Source organism: Cyprinodon tularosa, unplaced genomic scaffold, assembly GCF_016077235.1.
Source record: "Cyprinodon tularosa strain WSP-4 unplaced genomic scaffold, ASM1607723v1 ctg99, whole genome shotgun sequence".
Lineage (NCBI taxonomy): Eukaryota > Metazoa > Chordata > Actinopteri > Cyprinodontiformes > Cyprinodontidae > Cyprinodon > Cyprinodon tularosa.
Window position 1 is genome coordinate 496,929 of NW_024039773.1, and position 21,834 is coordinate 518,762.

The following is a 21,834-nucleotide window of genomic DNA, read 5'->3' on the forward strand; positions in this document are numbered from 1 at the left end:
CAAAATGAACCAATCTCCCTTTGTGTTTGGGAATCTGATAGCAGACCACTTTACACCAGCAGATTGAGAATTCATGGAGTTCCTTGTAAAATTTAAGGCCATGTTTACCCTTCTAGATTAAATACTACCTCAGAGAACCAAAAACATGTCTGATCAGGTAAGGGCCTTATCTGATTTGTTTGCAAACACCATTAGCTCTCTAGTTTAAAGGGAGCTCGGGGCAAGTTTTTGAGAAGAACCGCCTCCATGGAGCATCAAGTGCTGCGTATTGACGTGAAAAAAACATTTAATATTAGGGATGTAGGAAAAAAACGATTTGCTGATAGATGGTGATTTTTGGGTGCCCAATTTAACATCGAATGTTTTTTAGTTCCTAATATTGATTAAAAAAAAAAAAAAATGTACCTAAAAGAATTAGGGAAAATGGGCTTCATCTGCACCGCTACCCTGGCAGATAGAGCTGTGCTTTTGCTGTGCAGCGCAGCACCCCCACTCCAACAGCATGGATACCAACAAAACTAATTGATCGATACCTTCTCATGAAAATATACAATATTTATACATTTAATTTCGATAGCTAGGAAAAATATCACAATATATAATAATATAGCAATATCGGGATGATATCGTATCATATTGCAACACCCATGCCAATTCTCACCCTTTTTAATATATCTCAAAATAAGCTAAGAATTGGGTCAAAAGTTAATAATTGTTGCTTTAAAGGTGGGAGTTTTCTTGCGTTGTCCTGGTAAATGATTCCACCCAGGCTCTAGGTCAGAGGTCACGGATTAGCGGACCGCAGTCAAGATCCAGACCCACCTGCTGGCAAATCAGCAACATTCATAAATTACTGCATGTCTGACGACAGTGTCTAAATTCACTTGCCCCACTTCTCCTGTTAATACCAGGCTGCACGTGAGCCAATGAGCTGCTGTCAGTCTGGGTTGCTGCTGCTGCTACTTTTAGACACAGCAGGCAAACCTGTGGCAAGCCGGGCGATGGGAAAAAAGGAGAAGACGATGACAAAAAAAGAGCAGAGAAAGTGTGGACTGCTGGAAGAACTGCGGTGAACTGGTGAAAGAAAAGTGAAATGGCGTGCTCAAAGATGACCCTACACATTTAGAGGATGTTTGGCTCAACCTGCTGCTGTGAAGCAGGATTCTCCACCATGAACAGAATCAAAAATTAATATATATCCAGGCTCAAAATGAGCACCTTGATACGTGCTTGAGAATGGCTTAGTCTCCATTTAAACCCAGGTTTAAAGCCTAAAGCCCACTGCCAACATTAAGACAGAAAAAAGAAAGAAAAAGAAAAAACAAACGGTCTGTTCAGGTGTTTTATAAAATATGTGAATTAGGAAATTGTCTATAAACCAAACTTTTGTTGTTCTCTACTTAAAAAAAAAAAAATTCATATTTTGTTTTAATATTTTTTATCTAAAAAGTCAATGTATAACATGGATGCATAAGAACTTCATTTTATTTCAATGTTAAGTGCTTTTTTAAGTAACGGATTATAATAATTAAAAATGTCTCCAGACCTTTACTGGTTAATTTTCTTTATTTGTACCCCGCTGATTTTTAATTGGTTACCCCTGATCCAGGTTCTAAAGCAAACATGGCCCCTAGATCGACTCATAATCAGGGTCTATGGCGGAACTTTGACAAACTTTTGTCATACATACTTAACATTAGTTAAACCAAAGCAAATAATCTACCAACCAACTCTTAAACACGAAGGAGGCGAAACAGTTTAAAGCTGCTTGTCACTCTATTCCTATTTGCTATTTCACATAGATGCTTCTCCTTTTAATGGTCTAAAAAATGAGACAGAAAAGGCACAAGGAGAGGGACATTTACATACGTATGCAATACTTATTTGAGAGATAGACAGCATGACATTGTCAATGTTAATGGGTAGAAAGCAGGGGTCGATTGTGGGGCAGTTGATATATTTTATTTGATATTTCTGGTGATTATAAACAGAAACAAAAGAGATTTTTAGAGCATAAATAGATCCAGCAGCATCTGGATACAGCTTTCTGTTTATGCTAAAAATTTAGTATGAATTCAAATCTACCATAAAACCCTGTTTTATTACAGTCATTTCCAGATATGGTATAAATAGAAAACAAATTGGGATGTTTAAGTTTTAATACATTTTATAAAAAATTTTTTTGGTTTCTGTGGTGTCACCTTTAATTAACTGCTCTGCTCTGACTGGCTGCTGATCTCTACTATTGGTCTGAGTTTTAACCGACGGCAGTTTGGTGGCATTAAAAAGGTGTACTGTGGGGGATGTTTTTATTGCTGCCGGAGAGTGTCTGGGTTATACAGAGTGAAAGCCTCCGTTTGTCCCCCGAAGAGAGAGACGGACGATCAGAGGCCATCAAGGTGAACAGCACAGGTGGAACATTGACTGGATTCATCAAATTAGCTTCCGTGTAATTGTGCTGCATGACGACTCATAAAACACGTCGGCCATAAAACTGTCATAAAGCCATCAGCCTGGTGCTAAATGAAGTTACAAAGGTGCAAGGTTCACAACTTCATACAGAGGAAAGCATCCAGCAGAACAGAGCCTAGCCACCAGCTCATCATCTGTGGTAACCATAGCGATCAGAAACCCAGACTGGGTGGGAGCTTATTTATGATGTCACAATAAAACAATATATTTTTCACTGTTTTTTATATTTGTTTAGACTAAACTGCATGTTATACATGCAAACCATATTAAATCAATATTAAGAAATGCACCTCATCATTTTTTTCCCCCAAACCTTCACAGCACCTGACTGCATATTTAGCAATCTGACCTCCCAGAGACTCGGGGAGCATGCAGTGCGACGCCAGTTTACCTTTGTAATTGTTACAGATCACGCCATTAGCACAATATTGTATTGTCGCAGCTCCTGCTCCCGCAGTCTGCAGCAGCTGAGGGTTAATTTGCATAATAAATCTTAATTGAGGCTCATTAAGGATTTAATAAGAAGCAAATCAGGTACACCGCCGGATAACTTAAGATTAATGTTTTCTCCATCTTTAGGCGCTCGTGTATTAAAGAGAAATGTCACATAAGTTCATTAGTGGAAGCATAAAATAATTTTGTGTGTCAGGTAAAGTTTCATTCTAGCAGCAGGCATCGGCTAAGATGAGACTCTCAGGGTATCAATGCATTCATGCAACAAAAAAAAAAACATTATATATTTGCCTTCTTTTTAAACAAAAATTCTGGTAAAATAATATAAGGGATAAAATATATTAATAATTAGTTATAAAGACCTTTAAAATAGTGTTTTATTATTTGTTTTGATTAAATGTGTTATAAGAGTCATGGATAATGTGGAATAACAACTAGAGATCAACCAATACAGTGTTTTTTTTAGGGCAAATGCAGATTACTACTTTGCCAATTTCTGGGGCCAATTTTTGAACAATGTTGCTTTTTCTTCATTCATTTACAAAAAGAAAACAAATCCCGAGGTCATAACAAATGATGCACACGCCTCGGTTTAAACAGTAAGTCACATTAATTTACAAATCGAATGATATCGGTAAAAAATCTGGCCAATGTATCGACCTGTCTCTAGTAACAGTTCATTGAATTTAGAAAATGGTTTCAAATGGCAAAGTTTGTTGTGGAGATTAATATTATAAGTTGAATTTGTTGTGGCTGATTGTAGAATAAGACTGAGAATTCAAAAAGGCAACATTAGCCGGTGTTCTGTCAGATTAGCATACCCCGTCAGAACGGCATACCCATTGTCAGTGCCCGTTTATCCCTTTAGTTTTGTGCGAAAAATAGACTTTAAACTAACTCAAAGGCATGTATCTATGGAAGTAAATCTGAGTCGCTGGGATTTGAATTAAAATGCCCCTGAAATTTAAATGTTGTATGTTTGTACTTACTGTTTCAGTTTTAAAATATATTCAGAACACATTTTTGACCTAAAAAAAAAAATTCATTGTCATTTGACGTAACGCTTGTGGTGCCTTCATACGGAAGGAAAACCAGCATCATGGACCCGTTCATGCAAGCTAACGCTAACTCAACTACAGAAAATATGATGACCGGCTCCGTCATTCTAGTTTTCCTTCAGTATGAGCGCCGCAAGCTTCACGTCACGTGACTGAGAAAACGTAACGGTAAGCATTGGATGCCACAATCCATTGCTAATGTCTGTGACCTGAAATAACCCTTCCCTTTTTACACTGAATTTAGACGCCGAATTTAAGACGGTGAAATAGAGCCAGTTGAATCTCAGGAGGCTGAAAATATTGAGTTTGAATTTTGAAAGGTTGAATTTTTTTATATGCAGATTTTTTTAACACTGAAAAATTGAACTGAAAAATAAGTATTGAAAATTTTATCACTTTGAAATAGTAATGTGAATTTTAAGCTTGAAGAGAAAATAACATGAAATTTCAACTGTGTAGAAATAATGACAATGAATTTCTTTAGGTAAAAAATGTGTTCTGAATATATTTTAACACTGAAACAGTAAGTACAAACATACAGCATTTAAATTTTAAATTTTAGTGACATTTTTAATTCAAATCCCAGCGACACAGATTTACTTCTATATGTATCCATTTAGTCATGTACAATAAAAACTATTTAATGACTTACTTTTAGGCGGGTTTTTTTAAGTGTATGGTGATCTGACCAGTATATTGGTATGCTGATCTGACAGAGCACCGAATCATTAGCAGAGATCTCCTCATGCCTTTTATCATCCTGTCTGAACCTCCCAAAAAAAAAGTTTCACTTTATGACATTATTCAGTGCTTCATCATCTTTAGGTTCAAGCGGTAACGCTATTTGCAGTGAGTAAAAGAAATGTGTAAGACTGAGGTGTGCTAAAAAACTGTAAAAGATTATTACCAATTTATAATAGGTAGAGGTTTTCCGTCAACACCACACATAAAAAAAAAAAAAAAAAGAACAACAACAGATCATGTAGTATTGAAAAATAATCAGTTTTACTGAGGGAAAAATATATAAAAATAATAGTTTTATGTATTTTGACAGATCCAAAATAGATAAATATTTACTTAGGGTTACGACGTTTGCGTTGACATAAAGGATTCTGCACCAATAGATATAATTGGTCGACATCATGTGAGATGTATTTAAGGCATTTTCTAATGCTAATAGCTACACGATCGAGCTACGAGGCAAAAATAAGCAAAACAAGGGTGAAACTCTGTCAAATTTTAAAGCCAAATTAGGGAAGCAAACAATTCAGAAACCACACAGAGGTTGCTACTTTCCTTTTAAACTGGTTAACTTAAATGTTTGGTTTGTTCAGCTTTAGCATTAGCCTTAGCAGACACACCAACTGGCTAGCAAGCAGTACAGAAGGACAGCAAACTTGTAGCCTTCACCTTTGTGACTGTTAGAATAACCACTTGAAAATCTAATTAGCTTGATTTTAAGCTAATTTGTTTTACATTTCTGTTTAATAACAGTGATGTAAAATAATCTAAGTGCTCAGGGAGGCTACAACTACTGTTGCGCCGACGCCATTTTTTGGCCCTGATACCGATACCTGGCTGTGCAGTATTGGCCGATACCATCTGTTTGAAATTGATGTGTGTGTGTATATATCAGGAACTGCTTACTACTTGGAAGCACACAACAGTTTAAAGCAAAATTTTGTTTGAAAAGAATGTGCAGGAAGGATATTATACTATTATGAATATTAGGAACTATATTTATTTAACATTATACTGGGCAAGTAAAATTTGTTTCTGGGCAAATGAAATGTGAAAGTCACTTGCCCAAAGGGCAAGTGGTAAAAATCCTTAACTTCAACCCCTGTATACATATATAATCCACTGCCACCAGACACCACTAGCTGCAAAGTAATTCACTATTGTTCAAATCGTGCGGTTTTGTTTATTTGTTTTACTTCTTACTAGCTTTGTAACCACAGGCCTGCTTATGGCCGAAATCGCTCAATTTGATGAGCATCTAATTTGAAAATAACATAAATTCATCAAATGAACTGAGTCGACACTTGCAGCAAACCTTCACAATAAAAGCTCTAAGTATAAATGAACTGCAGATATACCGTCTGTAAAAGCTAATAAATGAGCTAATAGTATTCTCTCTGACCATAAAAAAAATCAACAGTCCCAAATCAGGATGCTTTGTGTGTGTTTAGCTGCAGGCTGTAATTTGTCTTTGACATCATTTGTCTGTTAATGCAAAATAAATAAACGGGATAATATAACATCACTATTTCACCTGCTACAAAACTGTAACAGATATGGCTTTATTGTCCTGCAGGGAGGTCATATTTTCATTACAGGTGAGTTTCCACAGTCATCATGATCCTCATTTTCCTTTTTTTTTTTACTTTCTACATGCCTTACCTCAGAGTGGGGGAGGCAGTTCAAAGCAACATCAAAACACCAAGGAAAACTTTCTCTGAAGGGGAAGAACGACGTATGTTTGGCATACTTTCATACCGGTAACCAGCCATGCTTATTTCAGAGATTAAAATCCAGATTATGTTTCGTTCTTCCTTTCGACCCGAAAGCCGAACAGGAACTCAGCCCCTGAAATCAGAGAGCCCTGATTTTTTTCCCCCTTTTTTTAAAGCTCCTTAGGACTTTTATTTCAAAAAGTCATCTCCGGTTAGGCTAACCTGATCCCGCCCTGATTGTTTTCGAGAAAACCTCCAAACCATATGGCCCCTGCCTGACTATGCATGTCGGTCACCGTAAGACGGATGTTTTCACTTAAACCGTCTCTGCTTTGTACGGACGCAGATTAGGTGCTGACATGACCGCTAAGGACGTGAATTACCCAGCTTTAAACTGTAGAGGACAATGCATATCTTTGAAAAAAAAAACACAAAGCATAGTTTCACCATAAAACACATCGTACCTGCATGGTGGAAATCAATAGCAGGCCCACTGCGCTACTGTATTAACTGCAAGCTTTCTTTGCGCTCTTATCCTCTAAATCCACATAAATGAACCATCTAAGCTATAAAGTCTCCTCCCCATATTCCTCTGTAAATCATTATATCTGTAGGGACCTCGACAAAATACCATAACATAATTTCTTTTGTACTTGGAATGTCTTGCAGAAATAATGAGTTTCAGCCTCCCCGCAATAAACTCTCCCAATATTCCAGTTATTGTCAGACTTAATGAGTAAAAAGAGAGAGGGAGGGGGAAAAAAGGAAAAACATAACAAGAAATAGTGGCTTTTCTGCAGCAATGATCACACGGAAACATTATCCACATGAATCACCTCCGACGGCATATCAAATTGTGTCATTTGCCTGGAAACTAGTACAGGTCTCAGAGGGAAGGAGAGGTGAATGAGCGGCTGCTGTAGAGAGGTGCAACACGGAGAAGGAAACTTGCCTCTAGACCCATCATAAATGGGCGTTTTTGTTTTTTTTTTGCGTTTTTTTTTTGTTTATTTTTACAGAAAAGTGAGTGGGATTGCTGCGTCGGAGGCCATGGGAGTCTCGCTTCTTATCACCCGGACGGCAGACCGCCTGGTCCGCCTCACGCATTAAACAAAACCAGGCTTATCTAAGCGTGTCACCTACATGAGGCTGCTCTTTGCAGCACCTTTCTTTTTTTCTCCTGCTGCAGACACAAAACCAGCTGATGAGGAGAAAGTTATAAAGGAGCGTCTCTATGGGAGCGCCTGAAACTTGGAGAGTTGCAAGCATTGCAACAAAGTGTAAAGTTGGCTTTTTTTTTTTGCTCACAAGCTACAGAAAATTCTAAGGCTGGATTTGATCAAAACAAAGCGTTTGCCCCGTTGACATGAATTCAGAGAGATGAAGCTCAGAGAAAACACAGAAATGTAATGACTGCTAATGATAACAACCCCTCTGTTAGTTTATTTAAAGTTATCTTAAAGCCAAAAAAAAGACGGAGAAATAGACGAACAAACCTGAAGGGATGTGATCTGTTGTTAAGCAGATTATTCCGCAGGGATAAGAAAGAAATGTATTAAAAAACTGCCTCAGCTGCAACAAATACAGGACGGGATTTTCAAGGCCAAGACGGTTTGAGGGTTTTTTCCCCCATTTATTACTCCCCAAATTCTGATTTATTAAAACATGAAAAGGAAAGAAAGGTATCATCTTTTCACATTGGCTCTGCAGTCGTTCCTAAAGTTAAGATTCCTCCCTAATAAAAAAAAAAAAGAAAGAAAATGAGAAAACTAAAATAAATAATTCAAGAAAAACATCTTGATCCTAAATTCAACAACAAAAGATCTGAGTAATATCAGGAAATGGGTCAACTTGATGTGTTTCTTAAAATGACCCCCGCTGAATGTGATTAACCTGCGTTTCCCTCAATCTCTGCAGCAAATCAGGCTCTAAAAACGTGGATTAAGTTTGGACTTTAAGGTAAATGAAATAAATTCAAATGACGAAATCTGTTATTGATCTGCATGGTAGAAATAATAACAATAATACATGCAGGAAAAACTGAAATGCATCTGAAGATAGAAATAATTGGTGGTAAGATGTTAAAATGGGATTAGATATAACAGGTCCAGGTAGAGTTGTTCTAGAGAAGCGTAAATTTTACAGATTTGTTGGAACTCGCAGTTTTAAACCATTTTTTTGTAGAAGATAAAAATCTCAGGCTTACTGTGGAAAAAATCCAATCTCCATTCACACTGGCTACAGAATTTTACATCCTTCGGATGTTTAGTTTGTTTTTTGTTTTGTTTTTTGTGGTCAGGAAATGTGCCGGTGTGATCAGAGTTTAGAGTTGTCAAAAATATCAATACCCTGAAAAATATCAATACCCTGAAAAATGCCAATACCATGAGAAATATCAATACCCTGAGAAATATCAATACCCTGAAAAATATCAATACCCTGAAAAATATCAATACCCTGAAAAAATCAATACCCTGAGAAATATCAATACCCTGAAAAATATTAATACCCTGAGAAATATCAATACCCTGAAAAATATTAATACCCTGAGAAATATCAATACCCTGAAAAAAATCAATACCCTGAGAAATATCAATACCCAGAGAAATATCAATACCCTGAGAAATATCAATACCCTGAAAAATATTAATACCCTGAAAAATATCAATACCCAGAGAAATATCAATACCCTGAGAAATATCAATACCCTGAAAAATATTAATACCCTGAGAAATATCAGTACCCTGAAAAATATTAATACCCTGAGAAATATCAATACCCTGAAAAAAATCAATACCCTGAGAAATATCAATACCCAGAGAAATATCAATACCCTGAGAAATATCAATACCCTGAAAAATATTAATACCCTGAAAAATATCAATACCCAGAGAAATATCAATACCCTGAGAAATATCAATACCCTGAAAAATATTAATACCCTGAAAAATATCAATACCCTGAGAAATATCAATACCCTGAGAAATATCAATACCCTGAAAAATATGAATACCCTGAGAAATATCAATACCCTGAAAAATATTAATACCCTGAGAAATATCAATACCCTGAGAAATATCAATACCCTGAAAAATATCAATACCCTGAGAAATATCAATTCCCTGAGAAATATCAAAACCCTGAAAAATATCAATACCCAGAGAAATATCAATACCCTGAGAAATATCAATACCCTGAAAAATATCAATACCCTGAGAAATATCAATACCCTGAAAAATATCAATACCCTGAAAAAAATCAATACCCTGAGAAATATCAATACCCTGAAAAATATCAATACCCTGAAAAATATAAATACCCTGAGAAATATCAATACCCTGAAAAATATCAATACCCTGAGAAATATCAATACCCTGAGAAATATCAATACCCTGAGAAATACCAATACCCTGAGAAATATTGATACCCTGAAAAATATCAATACCCTGAAAAAAATCAATACCCTGAGAAATATCAATACCCTGAAAAATATTAATACCCTGAGAAATATCAATACCCTGAAAAATATTAATACCCTGAGAAATATCAATACCCTGAAAAAAATCAATACCCTGAGAAATATCAATACCCTGAGAAATATCGATACACTAAAAAACATAGATACTCTGTACAACATTGATAATAATAATAATAATGAATTTTATTTGTAACGCACTTTACATTTGAATTCAAATCTCAAAGTGCTACCGTTTAAAAAGGGAAAATTAAAACAAGGTTAAAAGACCATAACATTAAAAACAGAGTAAAAAGACAATCATTAAAACCAATAAATTCGAAGGCAAACGTAGCCTATAAAAAATCTAAAAGATTTGATTGATTGATTGATTGACATTGATACTCATCCGCTGTATGGAAATGATATCAATACTAAAGAAAAATGTTTGTTAAATTTGTTAACTTTAGATTTCCAAATTATTTGCACATTACAAATAATAATTCATTATTTGTGTGTATTTTGTGTTTACTTGTGTGCTAATTGAACTAGCATCTCTGATCTTGATAAGACTGGAAAAAGGTGCGAAAAATTTACAATTAAAATAAGATTATGTTAAATAAATATATAAGAATGAAATAAAAGTTGGTCTGAAAGTAACCAAAAATGTTCAGAAAACTCAGTCGAAGGCCACTAAAACTAATGTTTTAGCGCTTTTATTCCTGTTCATTTCAAATTAACAGAGCATGAGAACCAAAGTTTGCTTCTTATTTCATGTTAATCCAAATATTTTTAATGCTTCTTATTTGTCATTTTTTGCTTCCTATGGCCAGCCCGCCTTCACTGCATATTATCCCGGAAAGGAGCCCGATTTCAAAGGTGGGATGAAGTCTGGGGTTCAGAACAGAGTTTAGAACCATTCAGAACCTATTCTGTTTAAAAGAAGAGTTCTTATAGCAGCCAGTTGCTGATTTAAACAATATAAAGCAGGTTTTTCAGGGAGTAATAAAGGAGAATATCAATCAAACATTGCTCTGTTGCAACAGCAATCCTGACTGTCAAGATTAGAGACTTTGGCGGTTCTGGATAGGGGCCAACAGGGGCCACAGCCTGTTATGGCCCCCATACTGAAGACATAATGCTAAAAAAAATCCTAATGATGACGTTTGCTGGAACAGACATGGTGACTGATAACTCTCTTAGACCAATTTATTTTCTGTCTTTACAGATCTGTTTTAATTATGATATCAAAATGAATTTGTTAACTTCAGTCATATTGAGCTGGGATCTCGGTTTCTATTCTGTTTAATGTTATTTTGAACCAGATTTAGAAAAGAAATAGTCTCATTTGTTGCCAGTTTTATCAGTTTTATTTCCGTTTTTATTATGATTTGATTAAAACCAGTCATTTCTATTTAAATACACCCAAAAATATGTAATAATCCTGAATTCTGAAAGTACATTGGACCTAATATTCCAATTATTATTTTAACTTTTAGTAGGTATTTTCAATTTTACATATGGTAAGATTAACATTTTTTTAAGCCTAAAATGCAAATATTAAAATTGAACATAAAATTTCAATTAATCTAAAGGATGTGGAAATTTCCCTTCATGCAGTGAAGAGCCACTGGTGGGTCTTTGATTCTGTGGCTCTCCTAATATAATTTAAATAATAAACTATTTCCCTGTTTCTTCATTCATTCTTTATTTTTGTGACCCTAAGATAAAAATAAAAACTGGTCCCGCCCTGGACCTCTAGTAAATCTGGTCTAGAGCCACCTCTGTTGCATTATGGGGCCCACCTGCCGCGCTGTGATTGGTCACGGTCTGTTTTAGAACGCAGAGTAATGAGCCTCAACTGGTCAGGCTGATGGAAAATATTAACGAGTATGAAATATCATTCAGAGTTTGGTCTGAATGGAAGGAGGAGAAAGCGATGCATCTCTCCCTGCGCGCTGCCGCTCAGCTGGCTGAAGGACGACTGCAAATCCTTCCTTCCTTTATGAGAAATACAATATTTCCCATCAATTATACACCGACAATAAAGGTGTATTAAAACAAGAAAAAGAAATCGGCACTATTAGCGACTCTTAATAAGATAAAAACTACAGGAGAGAAGCTATTAGCTGTGTTTCTGTTAAGCAGCAGACTGCAGGCTAGTAACCTGGGACTAATAACCAGCTAATTTCATTTTATTAGACTCCCAATTACTTCATAATAAACAGAAAAGCTAAAGCTAATTAATTACATTTATTACATGTGCATCTTTGTCTCATAATCAAAAATGAAATAAAAAAAATTAAATGTAACCATATAAATATATGTTTGATTACTTGTTGTTTTTTGTCAGGATGTCATACCGGCCTTTATTCAAGCAAATACGTTGAATTAAAGAAAGAAATTGGACATAAATAGTCTCTTAAAGGAAAATTATTCAGAGATGAGTGAAAAGTTCGCTCAGCAGCAGCGAGGATTTTAAATCACGCTGAAAAAACGATCTAGAAATAAGTAAAAATTACTCAAATTGAGTGAATTTACCCTTAATTTGAGTAGTTAAATTACATGATTTGCCAATTAAATGAGTATTTTTACTCTTAAAATAAGATATTTAGATAAAATGCACTTGAAATAAGACAATGTAATTGTGTTTTCTTATTTTAAATGTAAATTGTCTTGTTTCATGGGCAAAATATGTCTTTTACCTTCTAAATTCAAGAACAAATGCACTTATTTTAAGAAATAATGACTTTTTTCCAGTGCAACATTAAACCCTCTAAAATAAAGAGGCGGTATGTAGAGGGTTTTACGGTAGTTTTAAATAAGAATAAAAAAGGACACAAAAAAAACCTTTAGAGAAATTGTTTATCTCCTTTCCTTTCAGCAAACCTCTGACCATCAATAAACCCCTGAACCTAAAAGCAGAGCCTCCTGAATAAGTTCCATTCTAATATTTTAAAGGCTTTACGTTTTTTCCATAGATTTTCTCCTCCCGAGCCAACTTTTTTCTACTTAAACTGGATAAACAACATCTGCCTTGATCTTAGGATGTTTTTTCCCTGAACAAACCACTTAGGAGGAGTTTCTGCAAGCCAATTCCCACAAGCTGCTGTCAGTCACTCGCTGGCACTGCAACACTTAATGCCTTTGTCTGTTCACCAATTTATCTTGTTAACAGCAAATTGGGCTAACGGCTTGAAGCACGGAGCTATTGTAAAAAAAAAAAAAAAAAAAAAAAAGAGTACTCCCACGACCATAGGATAACATATGGCCCCCTTCACTCAAAAATGCATCCCGAGCACTTATACGGCTCGGTGTTTACGCCATATATAAACCTGATACAGAGATTCCATCTTGGACTCGGCATCCTGTTAGCCTCTGGCTTTGTGATGCCTGCCCTGTAATAAAGCAAAGCTTTAGCACTGCCCATTCTGCACCGCTGAGTAATTGGCATTTTAAATTACCATACAGAGCATGTTTGCAGAGGAGCTAGATCTGTGAATAAATGGCCTGTACTTGTGCAAGCATTCACAAATATTAACAAGTATTTGGGATTTTGTGTGTGTTGGGGGGGGCTTTTAGCAGCATTTCAGCCTGTGACCCCAAGAAAAACGACCCCCCTAAAAAAACATGTAGTTTATTTCACTCCATATATATATTTACAATAGTAGAGTAATTAATCATTTATTATTTTTTATTAACCTGTGGTGAAACTAAAGTCAAACTCATTAAAGTCAACTTAAACCATTTAAATACTAAAAAAAAAAACAATTTGAATAAGTTAAATACAAAATGTATTTTATATCATTTGTGATAAATTCAGCATTTCTGTGCGATTTATTAACCGTTTTTTATTCACTACATGGGTCTGATTATATAAGTCAGGTATAATCAGACCCATTGATGATGTAGAGGCCTTAAAACCTCATTTCTCCAATCCAAATACACTTGGCATAAAAGACTGAATGACATATAGATATGGAATGCATGATTTTATATGTTAATTTTAATTCTCCAATGGGACATTTATATAATATAATTGCATATTTAATATTTAAATCAGATATTCTATCAATGGGTTAAAGTTAGATATATTTATTTCATATTACATAGATTCATTTCATGACAAATTTTGGTTGGGGGGGGAGTATGGGTTGTAGCAGCCAATTAATTTTAGATCCTGTTAGACGCAAGACGCACGCATTGCTGCTTCCTCTATTAAACAAGAATTCTTAATGTTTGCTTTCATTTGTTAATAAAGGTTGAGTTGTTGTTTAAGACTTATGCAACATTTGTTGTCATTGTGTCATTGTTATGTGAATAGAAATTAGGGATGCACGATATTGGGATTTTGGCCGATATCCGATATGTCGATATTTTAAAACTCATGTAGCCGATAACCGATATCGATACCGATGTTAAAGCTGGACAAAAATAAGTAGTCATTAAAATAGCAGTTTTGTTATCCATTTCTGACACTTTGAAAAATAATATACTCAAATATATTTTCATATGCTGATATCAAACAGATTTTTAAAAATGCTGTATCGATCTATTTTACTTTCAAAATCTCGTGAAATTTCATCGTTCTGTTACAAACTCTCGTGATATTTTGCAAATTCTTGTGAGATTTTGTTAGTAAAATAGATCGATACCGCGTCAATATATCAACATATAAAAATATGGAAAAATTTGGTGAATTTTCGGGGGATTTCGTAGCATAACAATGACATATAGCAATATTTCATTAGTAAAAGAGATTAATATTGTGTTTTTAAATGGCAATATATCAGCATATAAAGATATTGTGATATTTTAATGTATCAATATTTTTTCCCTCGTCTTTAGAAGTTTTTAAGTCTGTAAGAAAGAAGTATTTGAGGAAGAAGAAGAAGTAGTATTTTTTATTTTTTTTTTACACTTTAGAAACTCAGAAGCTGATCAAATATCGGGTTAAATATCGGTGGGGTGGCCGATGTCCGATATTCAGTTTTAAGGCCGATACAGGCCGATACCGATAGGGGGCCGATTATATCGTGCATCCCTAATAGAAATTAAAAAAAGGTAACAGACAATTGGCCTCAAAACGATCGGCAGCACATATCGGGGATCGTTAAGACTAATGGTAAAGTAATCGGTATCGGTCTTTTAAAAAAACGCTGTATCGGTCAGTATTGGCCAGCTGATATTTAGCCAATTTTAGTGTGTTTTTTTGCCTTATTGATATCGGCCGATTTGTCGACGCAATCGCTAATTAATTAGCAAATGGCTTTCTTCGCTGCCCTCCTTTTTCTGCTGTTAACAATTTTTGTTAAACTGATTTATGTATTTGTCCGAAATATAAAAAATCGGCAGCACATATCTGCGATCGTTCGACTGATGGTGAAGTAATCGGTATCGGTCTTTTAAAAAAACGCTGTATCGGTCAGTATTGGCCAGCTGATATTTAGCCGATTTTAGCGTGGTTTTTTGCCTTATTGATATCGGCCGATTTGTCGACGCAATCGGTAATTAATTAGCAAATGACTTTCTTCGCTGCCCTCCTTTTTCTGCTGTTAACAATTTTTATTAAACTGATTTATGTACTTGTCCAATATACGAAAAAACAGCAGCACATATCTGCGACCGTTCGACTGATGGTAAAGTAATCGGTATCGGTTATAAAAAGAATGCTGTATCTGTCAATGTTAAGTGTCCAGAAGACCCTATGGTGTGGGGGGTTCTGAATAGAAACAGACAGACACATTAGCCGGTCAACATTTTAGCCGATATTACCATGTTTTTTGTTTTTTGCATTATCGGCATCGGCCGATACGTGCACGCACTCACGGATTAATTACTGAATGGCTTTCCCTCCTTTTTCTGCTGTCTATTGTTAATGAATCTCTTTTTTTTTCTTACCAATTTTTGTTAAACTTAGCTTGACCGAAATATAAAAAATCGGCAGCCCATATCTGCGATCGTTCGACTGATGGTAAAGTAAGCGGTATCGGTCTTTAAAAAAAATGCTGTATCTGTCAATCTTTAGTGTCCCAAATCCCAATGGTGTTAGGAGGTTCTGACTAGAAACAGACAGACGCATTGGCCGGTCGATATTTTTAGCCAATATTAGGATGCTTTTTTTGCCTTATCAAGTTTGGCCGATACATGCACGCAATCGCTGATTAATTATGGAATGGCTTTCATTGCTGCCCTCCTTTTTCTGCTGTCTATTGTTAATGAATCTCTTTTTTTCTTACCAATTTTTGTTAAACTGAGCTTGTCCAAAATATAAAAAATCAGCAACACATATCTGCGATCATTAGACCGATGGTAAAATAATCGGTATCTGTCTTTAAAAAAATGCTGTATCTGTCAATCTTTAGTGTCCCAAGACTCAATGGTGATGGGAGTTTCCAACTAGAAACAGACAGAAGCATTAGCCGGTCGATATTTTTAGCTGATATTAGGATGTTTTTTTGCCTTATCAAGTTCGGCCGATACATGCAAGCAATCGCTGATTAATTAGTGAATGGCTTTCAACGCTGCCCTTCTTTTTCTGCGGTCTATCGTTAATAAGTCTCTTTTTTTCTTACCAATTTTTGTTAAATTGAGCTTGCCTGAAATATAAAAAATCGGCAGCACATATCTGCGATCGTTCGACTGATGGTTAAGTAATTGGTGTCGGCCTTAAGAAGGATGCTTTATCTGTCAATCTTTAGTGTCCCAAGACCCAATGGTGGCGGGAGGTTCTGACTAGAAACAGACAGACGCATTAGCCGGTCGATATTTTTAGCCAATATTAGCATGCTTTTTTGCCTTATCAAGTTCGGCCGATACATGCAAGCAATCGCTGATTAATTAGTGAATGGCTTTCATCGCTGCCCTTCTTTTTCTGCGGTCTATCGTTAATAAGTCTCTTTTTTTGTTAATATTTTTTGTTAAACTGAGTTTTGTAATTGTCCAAAAAATAAAAAATTGGTAGCACATATCAGGGATCGTTAGACTGATGGTAAAGTAATCGGTATTTAAAAAAAATGCTGTATCTGTTAATCTTTAGTGTCCCAAGACCCAATGGTGTTAGGAGGTTCCGACTAGAAACAGACAGACGCATTAGCCGGTCGATATTTTTAGCCGATATTAGCATGTTTTTTTGGATTATCAAGTTCGGCCGATACGTGGACACAATCGCTGATTAATTATTGTATGGCTTTCATCGCTGCCCTCCTTTTTCTGCTATCGTTAATAAGTCTCTTTTTTTGTTAATATTTTTGTTAAACTGAGTTTTTAAATGTCCCAAAAAATAAAAAAATTGGCAGCACATTTCAGGGATCGGTTAAACTTGTGTAAAACTAATCGGTATTGGCACTGGTCTTAAACAAGCAAATTGGAATCCCTGATGATAAATGTCTAAACATGGATTTGTGATTGTTTTGGCCAAAAAAAACAACAAAAAAAGGAAAGATTTAAAAAAAATACAACAAAAAAATAAATATATAAATAAAATGAAACCTATTTCTTTGCACCGTACTCTTATTCCAATACAGCTCTCTCCTTGTTCCCCTCTCCACACATCATTAAACATATTATTATAACATGACTGTCAGCCCGCGCCTCTCCTCGATCCGTTCTTGCTCTGCCAGGTAATCAATTTGTCGTCACTCTCTGTAACCCCAGTAAAGTCATCAAGTGAAATGAGTTACAGCTGCAAAAAGCCTTCAAGTATACAGGAGAGGTGGGGGGGCAAAAAAAAAAAGGACAAGAGAAAAATGACAACACAGCCCAGGAATATTCCACCGCTTGATAGCACATCCCAGGTCTTGAAGATGAAATATTAATGCACAATTTGTTTATCTGCGGGCCCACATCTCTCCGGTGCCGAGCTGTTAATTTTCTATCGCCACAGACAACGGATCAGTCAGTCATGAACTCTTCACAGCCATTACCGGGAGACATTTTGATTAAGTATTCCTAATGTAGTGGATAGGAAAGAATGAAAACACTCTGCCTGCCAACTTTTGATTGACCATTAAGCCACTGATGAATGTGCCTGTCAAAGAGGAGACAATTACCTCAACAATGAAGAAACTCTTCTGGAAGGCTTATTTCTCTGTAGGGCTGACACATTTACCAGAGTACAGGCGAAAGGCAGCTGAGAGCGTGTAAAGGGATCACTTAGGCATCTTCTCAAAAGTTCTCAGAATAAAAGCTGGGGGGCATTGTTTTCGCAGGGAAAAAAGGAGGCTTTTCCGAGCCTCGGGTGTGGGAAAAAGAAGAAGAAATGTTTACCGTTTAAATGCGCGTAAACGGAGAGTGTGTCGACCAGATAAGGGTCTCGGTATCTTAAGCGGCTGTGAAGAGATGCTATTATTTGGCAGAGAACAATCGCCATCTGGTTGCTACATCCGCAGCCGTAATAAAGACTGATAACTCCTCAGCGCACCATGACCAAGTAATTGCATCCTCATAGCGCCAGAATGCCCTTGATCAATCTGGGTTTAATCCAGCAGCTCCGTCTCTGCTGAAGCTATTTGTTTGAAGGGAACTTTCAGGAAAAAATAAAAAGGGAGTACAGGAAATGAAAGAGCTGGTTTTATGTTGAGGTTTGTCATTTTTTTTCTGCATTTTTTTCAGTCGGAGTAAACAGGAGATCACAGAATAAGCATCAGAGGATGAAGGTGATGAATTCTACAAGCAAATGATGTGACCTTCTGTAGAGGAAAACAAACCCCCCTGTATGTTGTGGAGGTGTGTTTGACTTTTTTTCTCCTGGATAGACCTCCAGTAAGTGTGTGTGTGTGTGTGTGTGTGAGGGAGTGCAACCCATTCTCCATTTGTCCATAAGATTATGAAGAGTTCATACAGAGTTCAACTGCTATGGATACAGTGGCAGCAGCACATCTTTCAGCCCCTCCTCTGCACTTCATGCGGGTCAAAACGAAAAAACACACACAGAGATTACTTTTTTTTCTTTAAACGATCCTTTAAAGGTGAGAAAAAGTTTCTGATCAGTGGGATAAGCAATACCCCGTAGCTGCTTGTAGCTTTAAAAATGAAAAAAACAAACAATGGATGTTTTTTTAACCCTTATTTAGACACGGCCCAGGTATCACGTCTCATAATAACACAAATTTCCTCCAAACGGCTAAAACATGTCCGTTAAATCGTTCCTACAAGATGTAGAAAAGATTACTACTTTTTTTTTTTTTTTTTTTTTTGCTGCTCACTGCCAGTCAGCTGGCTAAAAGAAAAGCAACTACACTTGTCATACATCATTCGGAGATATTTTCAAGCAAAAACCAAAGTCAGGAAGTAAATCACTGTTGAGGCACTGGCTCCAAAAGTTAAGAGATGCGCCCTCTATGGGGGGTTCAGTGTAATTACAGCTGAAGTTAGCTAGAAATGAACGATTTTAAAAGGTACTGACAATGAGGATGGTTATAATGATTAGACTTTTTCAATAGAGAGTTAAAGGAGTTTATTTAAATGAGACGTGGTTTGATAAAGTTTATTTTTTTTCTTAAATTTGTTAAAAATTAATCAAGAAAAGTTTGGGAAGCACCATGAACAGCTGGGTTAAGGTTGGCTTATATTGGATAAAACTGCTTATTCTGATCATATAAAACCATTAAAAACAAGCAGGTTGTAAAATGTTTCTTTAGGTCAAGTTTTTTCTAATTAAGCTAATATAAAATATATATATTATATCCTAAAATATATAATATAAATCAGTTTTTCCCGTATTTCTTCATTTAAACGCGCACAGGGTTACCTTATACCTGTTTTTTTGTTTTATGGCAAACATAAATTTGTATTTTTTAAGTCCAGCTGAGCATACGGTGGGAATCTCGTTGTTATTTGTTAGAATAACTGGTCCTCTGCTGAGCGCAGCCAACACCTCGGACCTCAGGGGCCCAAAGTGGTAGAAGAAGGACCCCTGATGGGTCCCATCTGGAGGAAAGACAGCTGTTCAGAGTCTGCGCTCAGGTTATTTACTGTTATATAACTCTGTCCTGAATAAAGTACCAAATTCCTGCTTAGCTGGGGGGAGTGGGGGGGTCCTGGGACACACAGGAGGGAGGCAGGCGGAGGGTCCCACTGGATTAAAGTTGGAATTTTGCTAAAAAGCGGTTTTCCACACAGAAAGGAAAAAAAAGCCAGAGTAGTTTCTTACCCGCCGCCCGTTTGGGCGCTTGCTGCTTCCTCCGCGGCATTTCTGCTTTTCTTCCTCTTTCTGGAGTCGCGGCTCTCTGCGTGTCCAGGTGAAATCTGAATGCGGTGTGAGCGACAGTCCACGCATTCACGCACTCACACGCACCCGGAGCACAGAGCGCGCAGTCTGCCTCTTATTGCTCCTCTCACACTTCCTCGATCTTTCTTTTTATTGTTTTGTCCTTTTTTTTTTTTTTTTTTTGGAAAGAAAAGAATCCGAGGATTGTTTATTTTCCTTCAAAAGAAGCGAGGAGCGGATGAATCAGCCGCGGCTCTTCCTCTTCCTCCGCTTCCTCCGGGCTCTTTTCACCATCCGCTTTTGTCCATCAGTGCCTTGCGTGTTGATCGACGTGTGTCAGTCAGTCAGTCCGCAGCAGAGCTGGTTCTGCTCTTCTTGTTTTCTTGCCTCCGTGGATAAAAAATCTGCGCGTAAGAAGAAGGAAGCAAAGAGGCGCAGTGGTTAATGGTTCGCTGGATTATTACGCACGGTGCAGGCGGAGAAGGGGGAGAGGCGATGCCAGCAGACATCGATCCTTAGAACAAACTGAACATTAAAAACTCCTCCCTCCTCGCCTGGACTTGATGATGGCAGCGAGACATTTGTTACACTAGATAAGCATGAGTTTATTAAAGGAACAGAGGCCAGAGAAAAGAGCGCTGCTTTCTGTCACTCTGCTTTTTTCCTGCTTTAGAGCTTCCGCTTTGCTCTCTGGAGGAAGTTTGAAGGACCGCCAACAATCATGAATGAATCCCACGCCTGTTCTATGAACATTAGGCTGGAATTGAGGAAATTACTCTATAAAAAAAATAAAAGTTGGTTTATTTTAAAAGTGGAAAATGCAGAAATATTTAAAGCATTTAGTCATTTTTAAGGAATAAGATATAGATTAACAACTCCATATACGAGCCCGGTAGTATTTATTAGGAAATCTGGAAACATTTGAACACATCACTACAGATGGTGGCTGTACACAAAATCCTGCAACCATATTAAAGGAAAGTTTAGTGGAAGGACAAAGTGTGGTCTAAATAAATATGGTGTCAAAGCAAGAGAGGCACCGTTAGTCTATAGTCTCCAAAGACCTGTTTTTCTTTTTTTTTATAAACTGGCTGTTTACTACGGAGCCCCCTAGGAGACATGGGGAATTTTTTTTCTTTTGCGTTCCCTCGCAAAAGTATTGCGTTACCTTGCAAAATTTTGCATTAAACCTACAGTGTGTAATAATTACAGGGATATACAGTCAGAAATGTAATATATTATAGATAACTATGTTATTTATCATCATCTACGAGCTCAGCCTCTTAACCTTAATATTTGCGTTGCCTTAGAATTCGTTATTTATAATTACATAGGAGCGGGTCTCGCAGCCATGGAGGCAGACATCTTTGCGCTACGGCAGCGCAGAGCCAACAAACTAGCGATTGCGAGATCGCCAAAACGTCACAACGATGTAGAAAAAATAACGGGTATATTTATTATCTTAAGTCTACATGAAATCTATACCCTACACAGACTAATGAAATACTATCTGTAAAATTATCTATGTAAACAAACCTCATCACTTGAGAAGGTAGGTGATGCGGACGTCGTGGAAGACATTTTGTCCCGTAACGCTCGCCGTACTGTTGGGGGGGAGAAGCGGTGGGGGGGAGATGTTCATGTTGCTGCAGTCTGCAGTCTGACCGCTAGATGTCGCTAAAAGTTACACACTGTAGCTTTAACTCGCAAAACCTTTTACATTACCTCACA

The 21,834-nt window shown here is 36.6% G+C and overlaps 1 protein-coding gene across 1 annotated transcript in view; it reads right to left on the reverse strand.

The window, feature by feature from the left end:
- Positions 1-20,751, reverse strand: part of LOC119777212 (teashirt homolog 2) — a 99,335-nt gene extending 78,584 nt beyond the window's left edge. Inside the window, exon 1 of the mRNA XM_038276017.1 lies at positions 20,047-20,751. Within this exon, the coding sequence (XP_038131945.1) occupies positions 20,047-20,086 (40 nt within the window). The 5' untranslated portion in view covers positions 20,087-20,751. The remainder of the gene's footprint in view (positions 1-20,046) is intronic.
- Positions 20,752-21,834: the final 1,083 nt, after the last annotated feature.